General features: G+C 34.3%; 1 protein-coding gene across 1 annotated transcript; it reads left to right on the top strand.

Moving 5' to 3' along the window:
- Positions 1–10,814: 10,814 nt before the first annotated feature.
- LOC114749010 (histone-lysine N-methyltransferase family member SUVH9) lies at positions 10,815–22,249 on the top strand (the record flags this gene model as incomplete). Its single annotated transcript, XM_028937476.1, has 6 exons — positions 10,815–12,854; positions 19,872–19,910; positions 20,020–20,223; positions 20,462–20,659; positions 21,295–21,363; positions 22,147–22,249. Coding segments are annotated over exons 1-6 (2,632 nt in total), but the record flags the coding sequence as incomplete, so codon positions are not given.
- Positions 22,250–22,666: the final 417 nt, after the last annotated feature.

Below are 22,666 nucleotides of genomic sequence, written 5' to 3'. Positions count from 1 at the left end.
AGTCAACAAAGATTAGTCCAATTAGTAAGGACTTTACTTATAACCCATAAGCTTATCTTTTTTTTTTTTTATCCAGAATATCTTCCCACCCGAATGGTAAGAGATTAATCTTTTAGGGTACTGTCAGGCGTCGAAACAGGACCCCTCATAACGATATTTTTTTAATACATACCACCTTAAGGATCGAATCTAGGACATGATAAGGTTATCAGCTATAAATTTAAGAGTCCTGTACAATCTGTAAATAAGTCTTTTTAAAACTTAAAAGCATGTCCTAATTTTAAGAAGCTTCCAGGCCCAACACATTTAAGCCTTTTCTTTTTAAAAAGTGATATGAACTGTTGGACATAATTTTAATTTGATTCTTTATGTTTTAACAATAATTTTACAAAATATTACGGATTTGACAGTCCAAACCTGCAGTAAACATGAAGAGTGTAGTGGATAGAGAGCCATCCACAAGATATCGGAGTATCATAACCTATCACTGGCGGTCAACGTTTAGTCCACGATATAACTAGTGCTCATATATGACTACGAAAATAATGGGCGATCATCAAATCAAAAATTTTCTGGAACGGAAACATGTCCAAACACATGATTAAGTACACACACACACACATCACCATGAAGATGGGAACGTACAATATGTCATATCGATGAGAGAGAGAATTAATATAATGATGAGTTTTATTTTTCCAAACACTAGGTTAATGAATCTAGCTAGTAGCCAGCCGCACATTTTACTCACATCGACATCAACAACTTTAGAGCACACATATATGTATATATATTGTGGAAACCAAACTCATTGTCGTTAGTTTAATCCTCATTCATCTTTTTGGCTGTTTGGCACTACCGACCAGTTCAACTAATACATTATTTTTACACAATCATCATATCATCGCTTATAAAGGATGTCGCTTATGATCATACTGTTCTGTTCCTTAATATAAGACCTAATTAGTTAATTTGAATAAATTAAGATGTTAGTTAAATTAGTTAATATGACATGTTTTTTTCAAAACACCCTAAACATCTTCTTTTATTTTTTTTTCTTCTCTATCTTACTTGATTATTGCTAAGAGAATGCCAATATGATTAATTTGAAAAAAAAATCGATAAACATGTGAAAATAGGTCTTATATATAGGATCAACATTAACTCTCTAATTAGCTATTATATTAAGGATCGGAGGAGTAATTTATTAGCAACTTTAGAATTCTTTTTCCTTATTCATGGGTATCATCGATCGCATTCTTTGAATGCCAACCTAATTTAATTTTGCTGGGGATAATGAAAACTGGTGTTTTTGGCTTTTCATGTATATTTTTCAAGAGTAATGCTTGTTTTGATATTCCTTTATTTTCTGTGTGAACAAAATTGAAATGAAAGAGAACGTAACGGTGATAAGGGAATTCAAAAGATATTCAAAATTGAGCATATTGAACAAAATCAAGAATGATCTGGATAACACTGAGGATAGAATTGATGGTGAGAGGAAATTCAAAGGAAGTAATGAAGGTTTAGTGTGACCAGGATATAATGGGTTAAATGCACGATACATGACACTTTAATGGATCATTCAAAGCAAACTTTTTGACTGGATTAACGAGAAGAAGAAAAAAAAGATAAGGTTTAGTCAACCAGTCAACCAGCTTTTTCATAATTTGTTGATTGAATTTGTTTATATTTTTCTAAACACGGAAGCCACACGGGTGGTAGGCTCACATAGCCATCGTCCTCCTCACTCAAACTTAATTTATTTCATGTCCCTTTGCTTTTCTTCTTCCCCTTGACACATAGCGGCAAGGTGCAACTTACAGCACACTGGATATTAAATTCTAGCTTCAGCAGCAGTTCTTCAAAAAGATGTTTATTTATATATGTGTGTGTATTCACCAGGAGATCAACTTGTCCGTTGATAAAGATGTGAATCTCCATATTTATATAATACCTTCGGTTTTAATATAATAACTAATTTAACTTTTAATTTTGTCTTAAATATAAGACCTCAATCTATTCTGTTTTTCATATTTATCTATTTTTTTAAAGATAGTTCTTGTAGTTATTATATATGTTAAAGGTTTTATCACATGATAATTCTAGGTAATACACATGATTAGAAATGATATTTTAGGAAAGACAACACATGTTTACTACAAATAAATAACTTAATTAATTTTCTTAGTCTACTCAAGATAGTCAACTAGCTTTTATATTAAGGACTTGAGGTAGTATATCACTTTTCTTTTATAAGGCCAGCATTATTCAAAACAATTACTTTGACCGATTTAATTATCATATTTTGTTTTCATCAGTTAATGGGTTGGATAAAAAAGTGAAGTGAAAATTATATGAAAGAGTAAGAGGGCCTGATATGTTTATTTCAAAGGGCCATAATATCATATAGAAGAAACCATATGCATATTCGATTGACTGGTTTTCTTAAAATATACGAATATACCATGATGCCTAACCTTCCTTCTCCCGTACCACCCCGTCACTATTATATATTGGAGATCATATTTCTTTCTTGTACTGTAAGTCCTTCATTATATCGTAATTTTCCCAAAAGTCAAAAAACTGGTTTTCAATTGGTCAAGAATTTCCACATAAAATCGATCATCTAGGTAAAAAGCAGCAAAAAGCAACCGAAAGTTCGGATGAGTGATACCAGTTCAATCCTTCTTTTCTTTCTTTCATATTTTTTTTTAATGTTCGTTACAGATTCAAAATAACATTAGGCATTGGGGGTACACAACTTATTATCGTTATTATTTATTTTGATTGTTAGTTATTAAAAAAATTAAATGAATATTTAATCAACCAATCAATTAAGATATGTAAACCATGGGCCCTTTAATTATGATGCCTTGGCTTTGAAGGTGACTAATAGTTTTATAGCATCTACTAAATTCAATCCATGAATGATATAATAATTAATAATTAATTGCTAGCTACTTATTCTAATTAGTTTAATATGTGATTGTGGGGAGATATTAATAATTAATATATTTGGATGTAAAATTAAATTATGAAATTTATTTGTACAGGTTTTGTTTATCTTTCATATCGTACTAACAGTAACTCAATACTACATAAATTCGCGATAGCTAGCTAGTGTAGAACATTGTAAATAAATAATTATTGAGTCTTCGTGGAATATCATCTACATTGGAATTTAAAATAATACTACCCCAATCCTTAATATAAGAAGTAGTTAACTAATCTGGGTATATTAAGAAAACTAGCTAGTTAAGTTAGTTATTTATACTACTTCCAGTCCTTAATAGAAGACATCATTTGACTTTTATTTTGATCTTAAATATAAAACCCCAGTCCATTTTGTCTTTCATATTTATTCATTTTTTTTCAAGATAATCCTTCTAATAATTGTAGTTCTAGCCAATACACTTGATTGATAAGGATATTTTAGCAAAGACAACAATTATTTATTACAAATAATTAACTTAACTTATTTTTTTAATCTACTCAAACTAATCAACTAACTCTAATACTTAGGACTAGAGATAGTAATAAATAAGCATTGTTTTTCTTAAAATATTCTCGTTAATCAAGTATATTAGTTAGAACTACTATTATTAGAATAACTATTTTAGAATGAATAAATATGAAAGATAAAATAGATTCAGATTTTATAATTAAAACCAAAATAAAAGTTAAATAAACTGTTATATTAAGGAATGGCTATTAGAGAAACTGAGAGAGCCTCCCGATGATATCTATCGAAATTTTTATGTTGTGAAAAATGTAAATGTGAATTGTGCATGGAAGAAATCATCAGATAAATACAGAATTAGTCTGTTAATATATATATTTTGATGCATAGTCTGTTAATGTATATTATTCATACAAATTTCATAAAAAAAACAAATAAACTTAACATGATATGTTAGAAAATTTACTGGCACCGTTACGTTATTTATTTTATTATTCACTAATTTTAGCAGCTTTATATTTTCCAGCGTATTATATTGTTGTTCAACAATTCATTAAACTCTGCACAGCTGTAGCATACGCCAACTAGTTCTGTGTGACGTGTGAGAGAGAAATTACAGGAGACACTGACGTTTTGAACATTCGAGGATATATAGTTTTGAAGTGATATAAGGATAAGCTATTTTGATTAATTAAGATTTAATAAAATAATGACATTCTCCGATAATAATAGTACAGCATGAATCACATCAGCTCGTGAAGTATACTATGAAATGACTCAAAGATCATTTTAAAGTTGAACCCATCCAGTGGAAACAACTTTATTTTTTTTAATGTCAACTTGTCATCATATGAATTAAGGATAATATTAAAAATTAAGATGCATATTGGCATCAACTTGGGCCTTTCTAAGTTTCTGATACATTGGGCCTTACCACACTCTTTATTTAGACATTGGGCTTAAGTGTGCTCTGTGGGGGGTGGGCCCATTGGGCTTAGCCCAACAAGTAAAGGACATCTTCATTCCGCTCTCAGTGGACACAGACACAGTTTCGAAGAACATGCTTCTCAAGCCCGAGATATGTTTTTTAAGAGTTTTTGTCCGACGAGCCAGCTTGACATTTCAAAATATCTGAATTCTAAATAACCATCCCTACAGAAGGAACAGAGCAATAATGATTTTGCTTGAGCATTATTGGGCACTTAATTTTAATGATTGGATGGCAAAGAAAAAGATTAATTTTAATGATTATCATATAAGAACGTACTACCTCTTGTCTTTAATACAAGATCATGTTTGATTTTTATTTTGATCTTAAATATAAGACTCCAGTCAACTTTATCTTTCATATTTATACATTTTTTTTCAAAGCAGCTCTTCTAACAATAATAGTTCTAGTCAATACACTTGACTAGTAAGGATATTTTAGGAAATATAATACCTATTTAGGATAAATAACTAATTCAACTTATTTCCTTAATTTCCTCAAATTAGTCAACTGGCTGGCTCTTATAATTAGGACTGGAGATAGTATAATATTATAAAATCACCTCGTCTGTGAAAATATATAATATTTTACCCTTACGGTCTGCTCTGAAGCTCATTTCAAGTAGCAAATGCACAATACGTCCCCCCCCCCCCAAAAAAAAGGTGCACATTAAAAACAGTGCTGTGCATAAAATAATTTCACCGAGTAAGAAGATCAACAATAAACTAAGCAACTTTTGTTCAGTGAAATTGGTTTGTTATTGTTTTAAGGGGTTCGAGGCAATTATGCGGGACACGTTTTGTCTCGCCTCATTTAAAAATATATTTTTTTTAAGTGATTATGAGGATTTTCAAACAACTCGTTCTATAAATACGATGCAAATTTGTCCCAAAAAACAAATAGTTAATACAATAATGCGGAAAAATAAGGCGATGGGCATTAATGACTCGTTTAGTTTGGACAATGAATGACGCCAACTTCTTTTTATTTAGAAGCGAGGTGCCTTGTCTTGAGCACGCTGTCATGAAGAAATGCACTAAGAAGGTTATATTAACTGTGAGCGATAACATGCTTATGGTATGTATTTTGATCGTGCTGCTAAGAAATAATAAGTGGTGGTGTCTTTTTTTATATATATCTTTCGTTTTTAAATATAAGACTTGTTTTATAATACAAATTATATTATAAAATAAATCTTATATTTAGAATCGGAAGAGAAATAGTATAAAAGAAGGTTGTGATTATTAGAGTCGATAATATGGGTTGAACTCGCGGGCTCAGTCCACCAAAAGGTGACGGGTTAGGTTGATGAAAACCAAGCTCATTTTAAAACTGATTTTTTGAGCCCGTAACAGCCAAAACCGAATCCATGGCGGAGGGTTGGTGGGCCAGCCCGTTTTATTTATTATTTTTTTAAAAAATTTTTTCCTCCCTCAAATATAATTATGTTTACTTTTTTGGTCTTTTATCTCATTCTTATTATTTAAAATTGCCATAATGTAGTATATCTCTTACTTTGTATTATGAACTTTACTTATGGCAAGGTTAGTTGAGCAAAAAGAAAGTGATTCTACTTATAAAACTTAACCAAATAATTTCACATTTTCATATCATTCTTTGAATTATATCAATGTTGAATGGTAGTTCATGGTTGAGCATTTAATAGTGATTTGTAACACTGTGTTTGTATTATTATTAATTTAGATTTGCTAGGTTTTAATTTGAGATGTATGTTTAATCATTTAGAATAATATATTATGTATGCTTATAGTAGTATTTTGGAATGTTTGGAACTTTGGATTTCATATTTTATTTATGGTAATTTATATATGCATATTTTATTTTAAATGTTTAAGAATTAAAATAAATTTTATTTAAAAAACAAAAAGACACGCAAAAAATGGCAAGTTGGCAGGTTAACCTGACAGGTTGGGTTGGAAAAATATTAACTTGTCAGAAATCAATTTTTCTAGGACCGGTCCGTCAATCCTTGAGCCCGTCATGGGTTAACCCATAACTAGTGGGTTAATCTGTATTACTGATTCTAAACTGATAGGTAAATGTTTAGGATTTAGAATGCAACAAATGAGTTGGCAACAAAAAAAAAAAGAAAAAGCAAGAAATGAGGGAACCGACATCGATTAGAGTGATGTGACAAGCCATGATGCCATATTTATGTTTTATACGTGAAACAACTCTAAAATATGCTCTGCAATTCGTCACTTTAGCCAACACTCTAACCTCCTCTTATCTGAATAGCTTAAATTTAATTTTCACAGTTTATATTTTTTTATTTTTGTTTGTTTAAAATAATTTTTTTCTCAAAAAGTCTTTTTCTATTTCAAAAATAAATAATTAAAAATTTAAACTTGGACGTTTCTAATCTAATAAGTTTATGATACTTATTATCTTGTTGAACACCCAAATTCGTTCTTACTGCACATTTTTATTTCCCTTTTTGTTGTCAAAGTTGATTCTCTGTTTATGTTTAGGGAGGTGTTTAGGTAGAAGTTAAATCATAGTTTTAAAAGTATTTTTATGACATACAAAATAAATATATAAAAAAGTTTATCTTGTTTCAAATCTAATAAATTTAGGATGCTTTCCAAACGCTGCCTAAATTGTACAAAGGCAATTTGCTTTGCCATTAGATGCCTTGATATTGAATACTAAATAGCTATTTAGTCATGGTTTTTTTTTTTTGACCAGCTATTTAGTCATGGGTTACGCTTTACAGAGCCTAATATAAATATGTAATAAAATTAAGTGTTTATTAAGGGGATTCCAACTGGTCGCTCAAGAATTCAATTGATCCTATCACGGCTGCTGCATAGGGATTGGCGAGTCATTTTTTTGCCTTGTTCGTGGAGAATCTATTTCCCTTCCAACCTCTTAATTAAAAAGTGTTCGAGTAAGAACAAAATTATAGTTTTAAAAGTATTTTTATAGTATACGAAGTAGATATACGGAGGAGTTTGTTTTGATTTACAGAAAAGTACTTCTAAAAAGTAATTATGAGGCTTTTCAAACATCCTCTTAAACTTTCTCATCAGATTGGATTTATGTAAATTTTTATATCACTGATTATATTATACTTCTTTGAACATTGGGGCTTGTTTTTCTTTTTTCGCTGTGCTCGCTTTTTTTTTTGGGGGGGGGGATTTTTGGTCTAGCTCTTCAATTCGTACTTAAGATCTAGGTAATGAAATACTATCTCCGGTTTTTATTATAAAATCTCATTTGTAAACTATAAATAATATCTTATAATTAGGATTGGAAGTAATATGTTTCTAACATCATTTGGTCAAATAGAAGGAATATTATGTATCCGTGTTTATTTCAAAATAAGTGACCTATTAATAATTCAGTGCTTGTCTAGTTTAAATTATTTAAACCGGTTTTGTGCTTTTTAAAATAAATATACAAGAAAAGTTTTATTTCGTAAAACCTAAGTGTTTATAAGTAACTCTAGATAATAATTTATGCACCCTCAAGGTGTAGCTTATAAAAGAGAACATAAAAACGTGTGGCTTATAAAAAAGAATTAAGAGAGTGTCAAATAACAAACTTAAACAGTTTTCTAAATTTTCTTAAATTTAGTGTCTATTTAGGATAGTGGTGAAAATTCTCTATAAGCATATTTCACGTAAACCGAGACAACACTCCTTTCACATACTTATTTTGTGTTTCGTAAATCACTATTGAAAAATTATTTATAAGTTATTCATAAACTATTCCAAACAGGCTTTTAGAATAGGTGGTAGTTTTTTTTTTTGGCCAAAAGAATACGTGGTAGTTGGAGCGCATTTCTTCTTACCTTTTTAAATAGATAAAACTAGATGTAATCAAAGATGCATTACATATGTTTTCTACGAATTAAAAAAAATAAAGCAATCACAAAATTTCCAAATAATGTGCCTCGTTATCAATTTAAAATTTTACTTTTATTTTTTATTGTATTAACTGATGTTCTAATTGCTTATAAGTATGTTTTTGCCAGTAATTGTTTATAAATATAAACCATACAAAGCCTACAATAACAAAATCATAGCATTTTTTTGGACAAATATTAAAACATGGCTATTCGTTAATCTGAGCATATAAATAAATGTTTAGGTTTTGATCATGGGTTGCTATAGATTCTATTAAATATAGCAGTTGATTTGTTAAAGGCTATAATCTACTTTCACAATCATAAACTATAACTACACTTATGTTGGCAAAAAAAAAGTATAATTACATTTATATTCAAATAAAGCTTTACATGTGTCTTCGAATAAATATAATATCATAATATATTTAATTTAAATAATGACTTTTACAAATTAAATGCTAGGGTGCCAACGCGTTAAAAATAATAAATATGTAAAAAATATGATTTATTTTCTAATTACGAAAAAGGCAGGCGGAAAAAGCATGATGCAAAAAAAGAACGAAATAGATTCATAATCAATTAAGAGTAAAAATGGAAAAAATACAATAGAGGTTTATATATCTCAAAATTAGCTTATAAAAATAAATATACTTATTTATAAAACTGTAACTTGCATAAAAAGAAGCAGTGAGAGAAATACCCTTTCGTCAGTTATTTCTCCCCATTTATTTGTCCTTATCTAAAATTTTATTGGGAAAATCCCAAAAAAAACCCTTGGAATATACCAAATCCCAGATTGGGTCCTTAAATTTAAAAAATGACAGAATGGGTCATTGACTCAATCTGTCATTTGTGAAATTCAGGCGAATTGACATTTTTGCCCCTGAGCAAAAGTGAGTAGTTATTCTCTAAACAAATCTAGGTAACGCTTACACTGTTCTAGTGATTACAAGATTCGTTGTAGTTAATAATAAGGTACCTGACTATGAAAAAATGAGTAGTTATTCTCTACACAAATTTAGGTAATACTTACATTGTTCTAGTGATTACAGAATTAGTTGTAGTTAATAACAAGACACCTGACTATGAAAAAGTGAGTAGTTATTCGCTACACGAATCTATGTAACACCTAAACTCTTATAGTGATTACTTGAATTATTGTAGTGAATGAATAAATGAGGGCAAAATTATCAATTCGCCTGAATTTCACAAATGACAGATTGGGTTAATGACCCATTCTGTCATTTTCAAAATTTAAGGACCCAATCTGGCATTTCATGTATTCCAAGGATATTTTTTGGGATTTTCCCAATTTTATCTTATTTCTAGATACATGTCATATTGCAAATTTTAAAATATAATCATTACTTGTCTGCAATGACAACCTAATAAGTAAAGGATATTAAATATAGGCAAGGACAAAGTTTCCTGGAAAAATTGTGCGACAAAAAAACTGAAAAAACAAAAATAATTATCTTACAGTGCATTTATTTTGCTATTTTCTTAACATGCGTGATTTTTCAGCATAAAGAAATAGGAACGGAGGAAATGCAATGATATTTTTTACACAATTGGAGTATGAAAATTGCTTGGAATAAGTAATTTTGCCATTCACTTTGAGTTAAGAAATAAACCATACTCTTTATGATTTGCAAGTAATATTTCTCATTACTCTATTTACTTATATTATAATAGTACATTTAATAAAAAGTTATATTGTCCATAATTTGTGAATGACATAAATGATATGCATTCATTTGGGAAAAAAACCATCTTCCATTCTGAAAAAAAAAACAAAATCTATATTATTTTAGAAAATGGTAGGATTGGATGGAAAAATAAATTTAGAGGGTATTTAGATAGAATCAAAACTATAATTTAAAAGTATTTTTACGGTATATAAAATAAATATGTGCAGAAATTTTTTTTGATTTGCAAAAAATATTTTTTAAAAACATTTTGTATGTTATTCAAGCACGCTTTTGCTACAGTTCAAAAAATACTGCATGATGTGCAGTTCAGTTGCGATTGCAGGTTGTAACAATGGTGGCGGACGAATCCGTAAAATTGGGAAGGGAAGGGCGCGAGAAATTTCCCAGGAAAGCAGAGAACTATTCCCCACAGCGAGGGAAGATTCAAAAAGCCAAAAAGTAAAGTCAGTTCAAAATTTAAGCAAACTTTGCTCCAAAGCCAAATTTTCATTTTCCTTTTTAGGTAAAGTGAGAAAAAAATCCAAAAAGGGACGAAAAATATAAAATGCCAAGAGACAAGATCGAGGGAGAGAGAGCCCCTCGCTTCTTGAAGTACAGTTTTATTACAGGTACTGTGTCTTGAGGAGGACAAAGTGCTTTCTCCCTCTTTCTCTCTCCTGAATTTTCATATTTCACTCTCTCAATTTTGTCTTTGGATGATTCTGTGCTCGATTCTAGACATCTGTTCCCTTCTTTCTAAATTTTGAACTCGCTTTCATGTCTTAAACCCTAAACACCTTCATTTCCCTCGGCAAAGCCATGGATTCTCTTATACCATTTCAAGACCTCAATGACTTACCCGACCCATCCGCCTGTATGCCGAGCGGCAGCACCAACCCCATCAATGCCGGTGCTGGTGCGACTACTCCCACCGTTATGTTGGTCCCGAAATTGGAACCGAAGCTCGAGCCGTTGGATGAGCCATGTCTGAACCATCATCCCCAGGAACCCCAAGAAGTGGAGCGGACCATGTTTTCGAATCATGCCTTGGACGGGCTCTCTCCGTCGCAGCGCAGTAATTTCTGTGATAATAACCTCGCCTCCGTTGACAACCGAGGCGCATCGACGGAACAGGACAACCTGTATGCGGAGTTCTATCGATTTTCCGAGCAGTTTAGGACTATGTTGGCTGAGAGGTTTAACGCAAAGGGAGATGCCAATGCTTTAGGTCCGGATTCGCGGGCAATTGTTCCAGTGCCACAGGAAAACCAGGTTCCTCCGGTCGTCGTTACTCCGCGGCGGATCCCGCGAGTGAAGGAGCTGGTGAGGGTCAATGATCTTCGAATTGAAGATGACCGGTATTTCCGCAACATTACTAGAAGGACCAGGATGATTTACGATTCGTTGCGTGTTTTGGCAACGGTGGAGGAGGAGAAGAAATTCGATTTTTCTGGCGCTAAACGTATGCGAGGTGATTTGAGGGCTGCCTCGTTGATGAGGGATCGTGGATTGTGGCTTAATCGTGATAAGCGGATAGTGGGCGCGATCCCAGGGATTTACATTGGCGATTTGTTCTTTTTTAGGATGGAACTCGTCGTGGTTGGGTTGCACGGTCAACCACAAGCTGGAATTGACTATCTTCCTTCTAGCCAGAGCACAAATGGGGAGCCAATAGCTACCAGTGTGATAGTTTCTGGTGGATACGAGGATGACGAAGACGGTGGCGATGTGATAATCTACACGGGTCATGGAGGCCAAGCTAAGAATCATTCAAGGCAAGTTGTTCACCAGAAGTTAGAAGGAGGAAATCGTGCCATGGAAAGAAGCATGCATTATGGAATTGAAGTGCGTGTGATTCGAGGGTTCAAATATGATGGAAGCGTTTCCAGTAAAATTTACGTTTATGATGGCTTGTATAGAATTGTTCAATGCTGGTTTGATGTGGGTAAATCTGGATTTGGGGTTTACAAGTATAAACTTGTTAGAATTGAGGGCCAACCTGAAATGGGTAGTGCTATTCTTAGACTTGCTCAGGCTCTTAGGACTCGTCCTTTGTCTGTCAAGCCAATGGCTTATCTCAGTCTTGATATTTCTAACCAAAAGGAGAAGGTTCCCGTTCGTCTTTTTAACGACATAGATAGGGATCATGAGCCTTTGCGTTATGAATATCTTTCCCGGACTAATTTTCCTCCATTTGTATTTCATCTAACTGGGAATGCTACCGGTTGTGACTGCGTTGATGGGTGTGCTGATAACTGCTTTTGTGCTATGAAAAACGGCGGCCAATTCCCTTATAATCTAAATGGGATTCTTGTGAGAGGGAAGCCTATAATTTTTGAATGTGGCCCTTTCTGTCGTTGTCCTCCACATTGCCGAAATCGGGTTACGCAGCATGGGCCGAAAAATAGATTGGAAGTGTTTCGGTCAAGGGAAACAGGTTGGGGAGTGAGGTCATTGGACCTTATTCATGCGGGTGCTTTTATCTGTGAATATGCAGGGGTTGTTCTGACTATGGAGCAAGCACAGATTTTGTCAATGAATGGAGATTCATTGATATATCCGAGTCGGTTTTCTAATAGGCAAGCCTCAGAATGGGGTGATTTATCTCAAATATACTCTGATTATGTGCGTCCATCTTATCCATCAATTCCACCTTTAGATTTTGCCATGGATGTGTCCACAATGAGGAATCTTGCTTGCTATATGAGCCACAGTTCAATACCTAACGTGTCGGTTCAGTTTGTGCTGTATGATCACAATAATTTGATGTTCCCTCACCTTATGCTATTTGCATTGGAGAACATCCCTCCAATGAGGGAGCTCAGCCTTGATTATGGAGTGGCTGATGAATGGACTGGAAAGCTTTCTATATGTAACTGAGTGATTTTGAAAGTCTCATACTCCTTATAAAATGTTGAAGCTGAATTTTGGGCATGATACACTTGAGGTAAAGCCAGGTTTATCCTTTTTCCGTTTGTCCAAAGCATTATCTTTTAACTATATAGTTATTTCTTATTAATTACATCATTCCCTGTAAACTATCATACATGGATATCTTTAGGAAAGTTACCTTACTGTCTTCTGTCATCTTAGCAGTTAATTTTGTTGGCTTTTCAAAATGATTAAGTATCATGACTGCTCTTATACATTAGCCCCTTTTTTAGTATTTGCTGGTTATAGCAGTCCCAATCTGCTGGCTTGTGTATCAATTTTCTCCATTTATACTTCATGTGAAATTTTCTGTTGCATATCTGAAGATTCCCTTCCACATGTTAATATATATTGAGTACGAAATGAACCAATCACCCAAAAAAAGAAGTATGAAATGAACCGCTCTCTTTAAGACAGTATTACTTTGATACTGAAAATCATGATTCCCTTCGTTCCAAATTTCCTCTTCATCCTGATTCTAACATAATTTAGAAGAAGTTTATTCAACCGTTTGAACTTGCTTCTCTGTTAGTTGTTGTGGAAATAGGTTTTAACTTGGTTTGTTCTCTATAAAGTAAAAGCAAAACCAAATGATAAGGTTACTAGCCTCTGCATTGACAAAAGGTTATTTAGAACTAGCAAATGACAAACAATCCATCTTGATGACGTAACATGTGAATCTATTTCGAATTCCAATGCACCACTTGAGGTTATAAATACATTACATGTAGCAAGTATTCAAGGTTCTTTGTCTTTCTCATGGTTATGCTATATCAGTCTGAAAAAAAGAATGCACATAAATCTCTAACATGGCCGCCAATTTGAGAATTTTAAACGGGGCGTATCACCTTTGATTGGATCAATTTTAAAGTAGTAATGAACTCATGATAGGATATGAAAAGAGCTTTTACTGGATTTCCGAAAACCTGGTCGGTCTGTTTCTAATGCTAAAGCCAGTTTTCAGGATTGATTGAATCATACATGTAACCTACTCACGGTCTGAATGACTAAACTGGCTAATCTAGTCTGCTGTTGAAAATATTGATTGAAATACTTATGAATAGAGCGGTAGCAATCAGAAGGCGTAAAAACTATTCTATCTTGTAATAAAAATAATGGCAAAGAAACACCTTCTGATTTATCTTCAATGCCCTCGATCAGTGTTCACTGGGAAACTGCATATATTGCACATTTTGCTAAGACAACGAAGCACATCTGGTTCCTGCCATAATCTTGAAAGCTTTTCATGGGAAGCTGCTACAAAGTGAAAGAATGTATCTTATTTTTTGGATAGAAAGGCAAGCTGAAAGGCTTGAAGATTTTTTTTTTAAAGAACATATCTTATGCTGAGCCAAAAACCTAATTAGGCAGATACGTATTTTTGTTCCCTTGGGGTTCGGCTCCTTCAAATTCTTATTGGCATTTCGGAACCACAGTATTTGTGGATAACTATTGATTAGAGTGGATGCTTATCGGTTGCTCAACCACATTTTATTATGATCTATAATATGACTTCTTACCAGAAACTAGAATACAGAGAGGCTCATACTCTAGATTGCTTGGTCATAAAGGTTTTAAGTTATCTAGTGAAGACCACGGAAATCATAATCCAACGCTCATGAACGGCAATCCATTGTACATTATATGTGGTATGTGCATGATGCACTTTAGAAGATCCTTTTCCATCTTACTGATATATAATTTTAAATTAATTAAATGGAGTCTCGGTTATATATGTTTGAGTTAAGGCTCAAATAACAGCATGAGACATGCTACAGATAATTTGGTAATATTTACTCATTTATACAGATGATGTATAATTGACCTCTTGCAATTATGTGTTTGATGTGCGCCTTCTGTCTAGAGCTTGCCTGCAATTACTACTGTTTTATATACACTCTGTGACTAGTGATCTCTTGTATTCCTTATGTGTATTTGTAGCCATAAAATGGGCTTATGCTATAATAGGCACCAACCCACAACACATTGCCACATAACATAGCTACCAGGCTTTTCTGACATCGTCCTTCTATGACGCCTGGCCTGTTAAAAGAACTTCAATTCTCATCCCATCACGCGCCATATCCTGTTTGATCTCCTTTATAACCATAGAAAGTTTTACTTATAAATCCTGTTGAAACTTCTCCCATATGACTATATGTGTGACTTCTTGATTATCACGCGCCATATCCTCATTGGAAGGATTATCCAATCCAAGTTCATTCAGAAGTTATTGAGCCCTTATAAGTTCACATATTGTTTGGTTCATAACCTGCTATTCAAATTTTGCACTATATTTGGCAATTATAGTTTGCTTTTTCTCTTACTAGTCAAAAGATTTCTACTAATAGAAACACAGTAACATATGCTTGACTTCCTATCATCTAGAGATTTGGCCTAATGAACATCTGTGAAGGATTAAACTCTCATGTGGCCATGGTTGCGATGCAACATTACTTTTCCTGGGGATTTATTTGAGTACTGCAGTCCTTCACTAAGCGAATCTGTGTCTCCTACGGGTGGTTGGTATAGAAATAAACTGGCTAACTATACTAATTTGGAAAGTATTGTCTGGTGAATGACTCAAACCCTGGTGATTATTTATAACCATAAACTGGGCTAACGTCAGGATAGGCTCAACCCGCAAGATGTTAATGCATGGCTTAACTTCCACACTATTCTAATGCTTGGCAAACTTCATGTTAGCATCTGGTAAGGCCTATCATTATCACCTTATCTGATTCTTTGACTTGAAATGCTGCAAGTTCTTATCAGAGGCACTCTAACAAGCAGTTGCTTTTCAACATTTGCTGGCCAAATGGACTGTACAAAATAATAGTTGCCGGGTCGCAAAACTACTTTTCCTTCTACTTTTCTTTAATCTATTATAATTTTAATATGATATATCTTGTTGGCATTTTATTCCCTGGATACTTGAACTATATGCAATTATTGTTCCAGCTTTTGCAATTTTGCCATCAATGTTGCATTCTAAAATAATCCGATGGTCAGTAGTGACAACGAAAGTATATCTTAGCTTACAAATTTTATCGATTATCTTGTATTCTCTGCCCACTTGAACTGCGTTGAAACTTATGAAATAAATAGTTTTAGAATAGTATTAGTCTTCTTTATGTAGTTACACTACAGCAAGTCCCTTATTGGTTGTATCACAAGCATGACATCTTTCTTATGGATTTACACGGTAACAAAAAATATGTTTACAAATGTTGTGGTTGAGCTGTAAGAAGCCAGTACTGAAACTTACTGTTAGTTCTCGACTTCTTGTGACGGTCTGTCTTTCCTTTCCTTTGTTTTATTTTTCCTGAACGGCAAGCATGATGGCCAAGCTAATTACAAATGTTGCTTATTCATATTACTATGAAGAATGTCACTACCAATGTGTCTGTGCAACTGACCTGGTTCTTTCTGTTGTTCTTTACCCACATCTGCCTTTGATTTACATGGAACGGGCTTTCATCGCTATGAGTTATTAAGGCCAATCATAATCTGAAAATTACTGTCCTGGTATATTAAATAATAGAGTATAAGCTGACTTTTATGTGTATTCATATGCTGCAGAAATCCAAGAGGTTTCAGCTTCTTCATTTTACCTGGGAGTGTTTGCCCTGATGCTACATGAACTCTTATCAGGGAATCAAATGATTGTCTTGCACTCTTATATATGCTGTCTCTCACACTCGTTGGCGTGGTGCATTTATCTTCTGTATGGTGGAAAATAAATAGGAAATCAGGGTGCTCTGTCTGCTGAGCTCTTCTCTAAATCAGTCCTCAATTACTGATGATGTCAATTGTGTATCCTGTGCTGCTTGGCGAATGGCGAAGCATTTGCAGGTCTTGTCACTGCCAAGTGTGAGAATGTAACTCAGCTGCATCGACTTTTTTTGTGTATATAATGGTACTTGTACAGCAATGATATTCATGATTGGCTTTTGCTTGAAGTTTAATTGCTTTCCTTAACGTTAGGGACGAGTGAAGAGAATTACTGCTTTGTAAAACAGCAGATTCTATGAGAACTCCACTTCCAAGAGTATTTTATTTAACAATATGCCTGTAAATAAAGGAAAAAGGATTATAATTTCACTTGTAAACTGACCATGTGTTTTATTTCAGCAAATTGCTCATGATCATTAAAACACGCACCCGAAATTCATATTTTTAATGATTCAAATTAGAATTGGAGCCAAATATTAAATATGTACAAATGATTCATATTTAATTATTAAAGAACTAATTTTCATGGCAAAAAAAAAAAGATATATTTTTTAAGTTTTAAATTTTCGAAGAAACTTTAATAAAAATTAAAGAAGGGAATATCACAGAGAATTCCCACCAAATATATTGCCCTAGTGGCAGAGCAGGGTAAAGGTTATATCCCCAGGCCAATTTGGCCTTCTTCCCAATTGGGGGCTAAAAAAGGGCAAGAATTCCTCCTCCCCAATTCTCTTTCCCTATGATTTAAAAAAAAAAAAAAAAAACAAAGAGAGAGACTCTCCATTCCTTCACTCTCCGATTTCTCTGTGCTTCTAATGATTTAACCGTCACATTCGACTTCACAATCTCGCTATCTCTGGTGGTCATGCTCGTCTTGGGTTCCTGAAGCTTTCGCTGAATCAGAGTTTGCCACTTCTTTCAGGTAATCATAGGTTGTAGCCTTCAATTTCTGCCCTAATCATACTTTCCACCTTCTCTTCTTTTTCCCTACGCCATCGACATCTCCAAAGCTGCAAAACTAATTGAGATTTCTTTCGCATTCCGTTCGAAGTTTGTGGGCTCATTGTCTTCTGCTTCGGGTTGTAGAAGGATAGAAAACGGCTCTTAAGCAGCGTTTTTAAAATTTTTCATCCCATGAAAAGACGGCGTCGTTTCCAGCAGACGGGTTAAAAACCGGTAGCCCGCCTAACCCAACGGATTATCCGGGTTGAATATCATATTTTTTTGGGATATGTCGTGTCGTCTGATCCTAAAGGTCCATCACAATTGGGCGTTGGGCAGAATACGACCACGCCACACCCAAGAATCGTTCGGATATCTGTTGAGGAGACAGGCACTCTCAGTAGTGAGCTCCTTCAAGCTCGCTCATCTTTTCGAACATAAATGGCGTCCACAGTTTTTAGAGGCTTTCAAGCGAACCCCTTTCTGCTATATCCAGTATCACTACTCGGGAGAAAAAATGGGGCCATGTACTGCACAATGAAAAGCACACAATCCCAAACTGCCACACAGGAAAAGCAATCCTCCCAAGCCAATGTTTCGCCATCTAGTACCCAATCCAAAAAATTGAACAAAATCGCAGAAAACTTTGAAGCAATCATTGGTATAGAAACCCATGTTCAGCTTTCCACTCTAACCAAAGCTTTTTGTGGCTGCCCTTACAATTATGGGTCTTCACCTAATACCTCTGTCTGTCCGATTTGTATGGGCTTGCCTGGTGCTTTGCCTGTTTTGAACTCCAAGGTCATAGAGTTTGCTGTGAAATTGGGTCTTGCTCTTAATTGCAAGTTGTCTCTGAACTCCAAGTTTGATAGGAAGCAATATTTCTACCCAGATCTTCCAAAAGGGTATCAAATTTCTCAGTTTGATGTGCCAATTGCTACCGGTGGTTACATTGATGTGGATCTTCCAGTGGAGTATGGTGGTGGCCACAGGAAATTTGGCATTACCAGAGTTCACATGGAAGAGGATGCAGGGAAGCTGCTACATGCAGAAAATGGTAGCTACTCTCAGGTAACCGCTCTATCCCCTTCACTTGATTTTCTATCCTAAACGTTGCACTGACTGATTCAGTTTCTTGTTTAACATGCTTTAATATGTATATATGGTTCTGAGTTATATCCTTTTTACTTATAATCAATTTCAAATGCCCTTCGATATTAATATAACTTGGGCAACCCGCACTGTTCATCGTATTTGAACAAATTTTTGTTGGATTCATGGTCTTCAAAAATTGTGGAGGCCTTAAATAGTCGTTATTCACGGCATAATTTTGTGGTTTATCATGACAGGTTGATTTAAATCGGGCAGGGGTACCATTGCTTGAGATAGTTTCTGAACCTGATATGAGGAACGGTATTGAAGCGGCAGAGTATGCGGCGGAATTACAGAGACTGGTTCGGTATTTGGGAGTGAGCAATGGCAATATGCAAGAAGGTTCTCTTCGTTGTGATGTGAATGTCTCAGTTCGACCCATTGGGCAATCTCGCTTTGGGACAAAGGTATCCCTGGGAGGTTTATTGATGTTGATAATAAAATTGCATGAATACTTTGTTCATGCTTTGAAATTACGTAGATCTTGTCCCTACTCTAAATATTATTCGAGGATCTGTGTTTACGTTGAGCTATCTCTGTGCAGTCTTCAGGCTGAAAAATATTAATGATATAATGACAATGGAACTCACATTATTCTCTGCCGCTCCTTCTGATTAATTTACCGAGGCTCCGATATTTCTTACCTGGATATAACATTTTAAGGGTGGTGACAGGAAGGTATTATCTGAAATAATTAATCTTGTCAGCATTTGCGCCAGGACAGCTGTTGACATCATTTAATTGGCGACTTTCATTACCTGAAAGAATAAAATGCAGAGCATTTTTACAAATCAAGCATGTAGACGAGCAAAATGACATATCTTTACGTATTGAAAAAAATTGTATGTAAAATGGCTTGATCCTTGTTTTTTCATTATGGTGAAGTATTTAAAATGACTTGACTTCTTGTTTTTTCCCCCTCGTGACAATGCAATATGAAATAGTACAATCTTTTACAGATTTAGCAGCTGATATTATAAATTTTATTGACAGGTTGAAATTAAAAATTTGAATTCATTTTCATCAGTGAGTAGAGCCATCGATTTTGAAATTTCAAGGCAGGTGCAACTTCATAATCAAGGTCAGCAAGATCAGATTGCACAGGAAACTCGTCTTTGGGAAGAAGGCGCTCAGGCTAGTACTAAATTGTGATATTATTGTGGTTTTTTAGTGTAGCAGGTAAAAAATAGTATTCACTTCCTGCATTCTTATTTACGTAAAGAAATTTTGTTATTCTGTTTAGAGAACAGTTACAATGAGGAAAAAGGAAGGGCTGTCTGATTATCGATATTTTCCAGAACCAGATCTTCCTGCAGTCTTCCTTTCCAAAGAATATGTTGATGATATTCGCAATTCCTTACCTGAGCTTCCAGAAATAAAGCGTAGAAGATATGAGAATATGGGCTTAAGCATGCAAGATGTTCTTTTCCTTGCTAATGATAAAAATGTGAGTACTTCGTTGTTTCTAAAAGCTATGGTTGGGTTTCTTTATCTGATCATGTTCTCTCTCTCTGTCTCTCTCTAATTCTATATAGGAATCTATAAATATTAATTTGCTTTTTATGAATCTTCAGTTATTATACCAAACTTTGCATTTAAGGGAGTGAATATAAAGTTAACTTGCTGCTGGAAAGTATTTTCACTTATGATTGGCATGTTTTTTGTTTTCTGGACGGATTTATCAGATTGCAGAGTTTTTCGATGCTACCCTTGCCAAAGGTGCTGATGTAAAGCTGGCTGCCAATTGGATTATGGGCGATATTGCCGCCTTCATGAAAAATGAAAAGTTGACTATAAATGAAATTAAGCTTACACCTGAAGAGCTGTCCGAGTTGATAGCTTCCATTCAAGGTGGAGTTATCAGTGGCAAGATTGGGAAGGAGGTATATTTTATTTGTAACTTGTCGATAGTGCATATTTAAGATCCCAGCTTTACTAATTCTTGCACACCATATTTTATCACTTTGCCTAGATCTCATTAACTCATCTAACGGCTATTGACATTAAGGCTTTCATCAGACACACACACGGATCCACATATTTTCCCTTATTAAATTTCAGAGAATTAAAATAGTGTAATAGTTAATTTTGTTTGTATGTCTGGGATAAGGACCAACTCAGCTTAGTCACAGAGAATCGGATTGACAGACAAGGATGTCCAATATGCGGCATTTATTTTGTAAAATATGTTGATCTGTGTAGTTCAATTTTCACGGTGCGCCATTTCTTGCCGTTAAACTTTTATATTCTGTTTCACTTCTTTTTTTCTCCCTGTTCTCACATGTTGAATAGACTTAGGATACAAACATCAGATTCTTTTTCTTTCTTTCTTTCTTTTTTAATAGTTTGATTGACTTGGCTCAATGTGTAATAATCTGTATTTACTATGTTGCAGCGAATGTAGAAGGAAGTAAGATGTTTAGATACTTTAAGCTATGTCCTATTTATTTATTTATTCATTTTGTAATATTTGTACATGCTGCATGTTTACAACTCTTGCCTTGTGATGTGTTTGTAGATATTATTCGAGCTGCTAGCCAAGGGTGGAACCGTTAAGGGGCTGATAAAAGAAAAGGATTTGGTTCAGGTAAGTTGCAGAATATGTTATAGGACTCCCGTGTGTCATTCATTTTCGTTACTTTCATTTTATTGTTGTTCAAAGAGAACCGCAAAATGTGGAATTTTAATTGAGTTGGGGTGGAAATTGGTTTCTTAAAAGCTAGTGAACTTTACTTTGAATATTCCCAGTAGATGCTTACTCTGAATTAAGAAGAGGAAGACATGCATGTATATGAAAAACCTTAAGTCCTATAGATTCTATTTTCTGAAATTATCTCCCCTATAGAGTTCCATGGCCCCGTGAATTCACGAGGTTTCTACCAGCAATTCATTCCCGCCACATCTTAAGAGAGGATTACATTTACGTGCTCTTTGTGGGTTTCTCTGCAAATCGCCTTTTGGTTTGTATTTGGAAGGTTCTCCTGAGTTAGCTCAGGCTGTCTCCTTTGTACTTAGCTTGTGTGGGGAGTACTGCTTTCTTGTCCATTGTACCTTTCAGTAATTTTCTCGCTTATTGATATGCCAGCTGTAGTCACAATAGAAGAAACTTGGGTGATGCATAAAGAAGCATATAACAGTTGTTGTAGCCGCCTTCATAAACTACTTCATTGATCAGTGTGTTTCTGGGAGAAAATTTGTTGATATTTTGATTAGATTCGTTCATTGATTTCATTTTCAACCGTAGTTGGCCCCAGTTACAATTTTCAGTTCGAGCTTGATTTTTTCCATTTCTGTGTGATGGTGAAGATCCATGAATGAAGTTGTATTCCTAGAAAATGTGAGCCCATGCTTGTGAATTTGGAAATAACAGATAACAGATCCTGCTGAGATTGAAAAAATGGTGGACCAAGTGCTTGCGGAGAATCCAAAGCAGCTAGAACAACATATCGTGGAGGCAAAACTAAGCTACACAGGTTTTTTTTGCTGGCCAGGTATTCACTTGTGGAGTTCGAAGCCCCTTTTCGTTTATTTTCTTCCCTTTTCTTTTATTTTTTAAAAATGTTTTGCCCATCTGTTTTCTGTTTTTCGGATATTTGTAACTACAATGTCTTCGAATAACAGGTTATGAAATTATCTAAAGGGAAGGCAAATCCAGGCTCCTTAACAAGGTCCTCTTGGAGAAGTTGAACTCAACGAGCTGATGCTAATGGATTGCTGTTTGCACACTTAATTTTGGCACTTAGCTTGATTGAAATATTGTCTTCTCATTTCTTAGAACGGGCTGCTAGCTTTGCGGAGTATATAAACTAACCTTGCATCCTCCGGTCAGGGATAAATAGGTAGGCGATGCATTCATGCTGGGCAAGTTAGTGACCGTGGCAGCCTAAATA

This window comes from Neltuma alba, unplaced genomic scaffold (genome assembly GCF_004799145.2).
Source record: "Neltuma alba isolate B1F8T4 unplaced genomic scaffold, ASM479914v2 tig00005902_pilon, whole genome shotgun sequence".
Taxonomy (NCBI): Eukaryota; Viridiplantae; Streptophyta; class Magnoliopsida; order Fabales; family Fabaceae; genus Neltuma; species Neltuma alba.
This window is presented reverse-complemented; position numbering and strand designations above follow the sequence as displayed.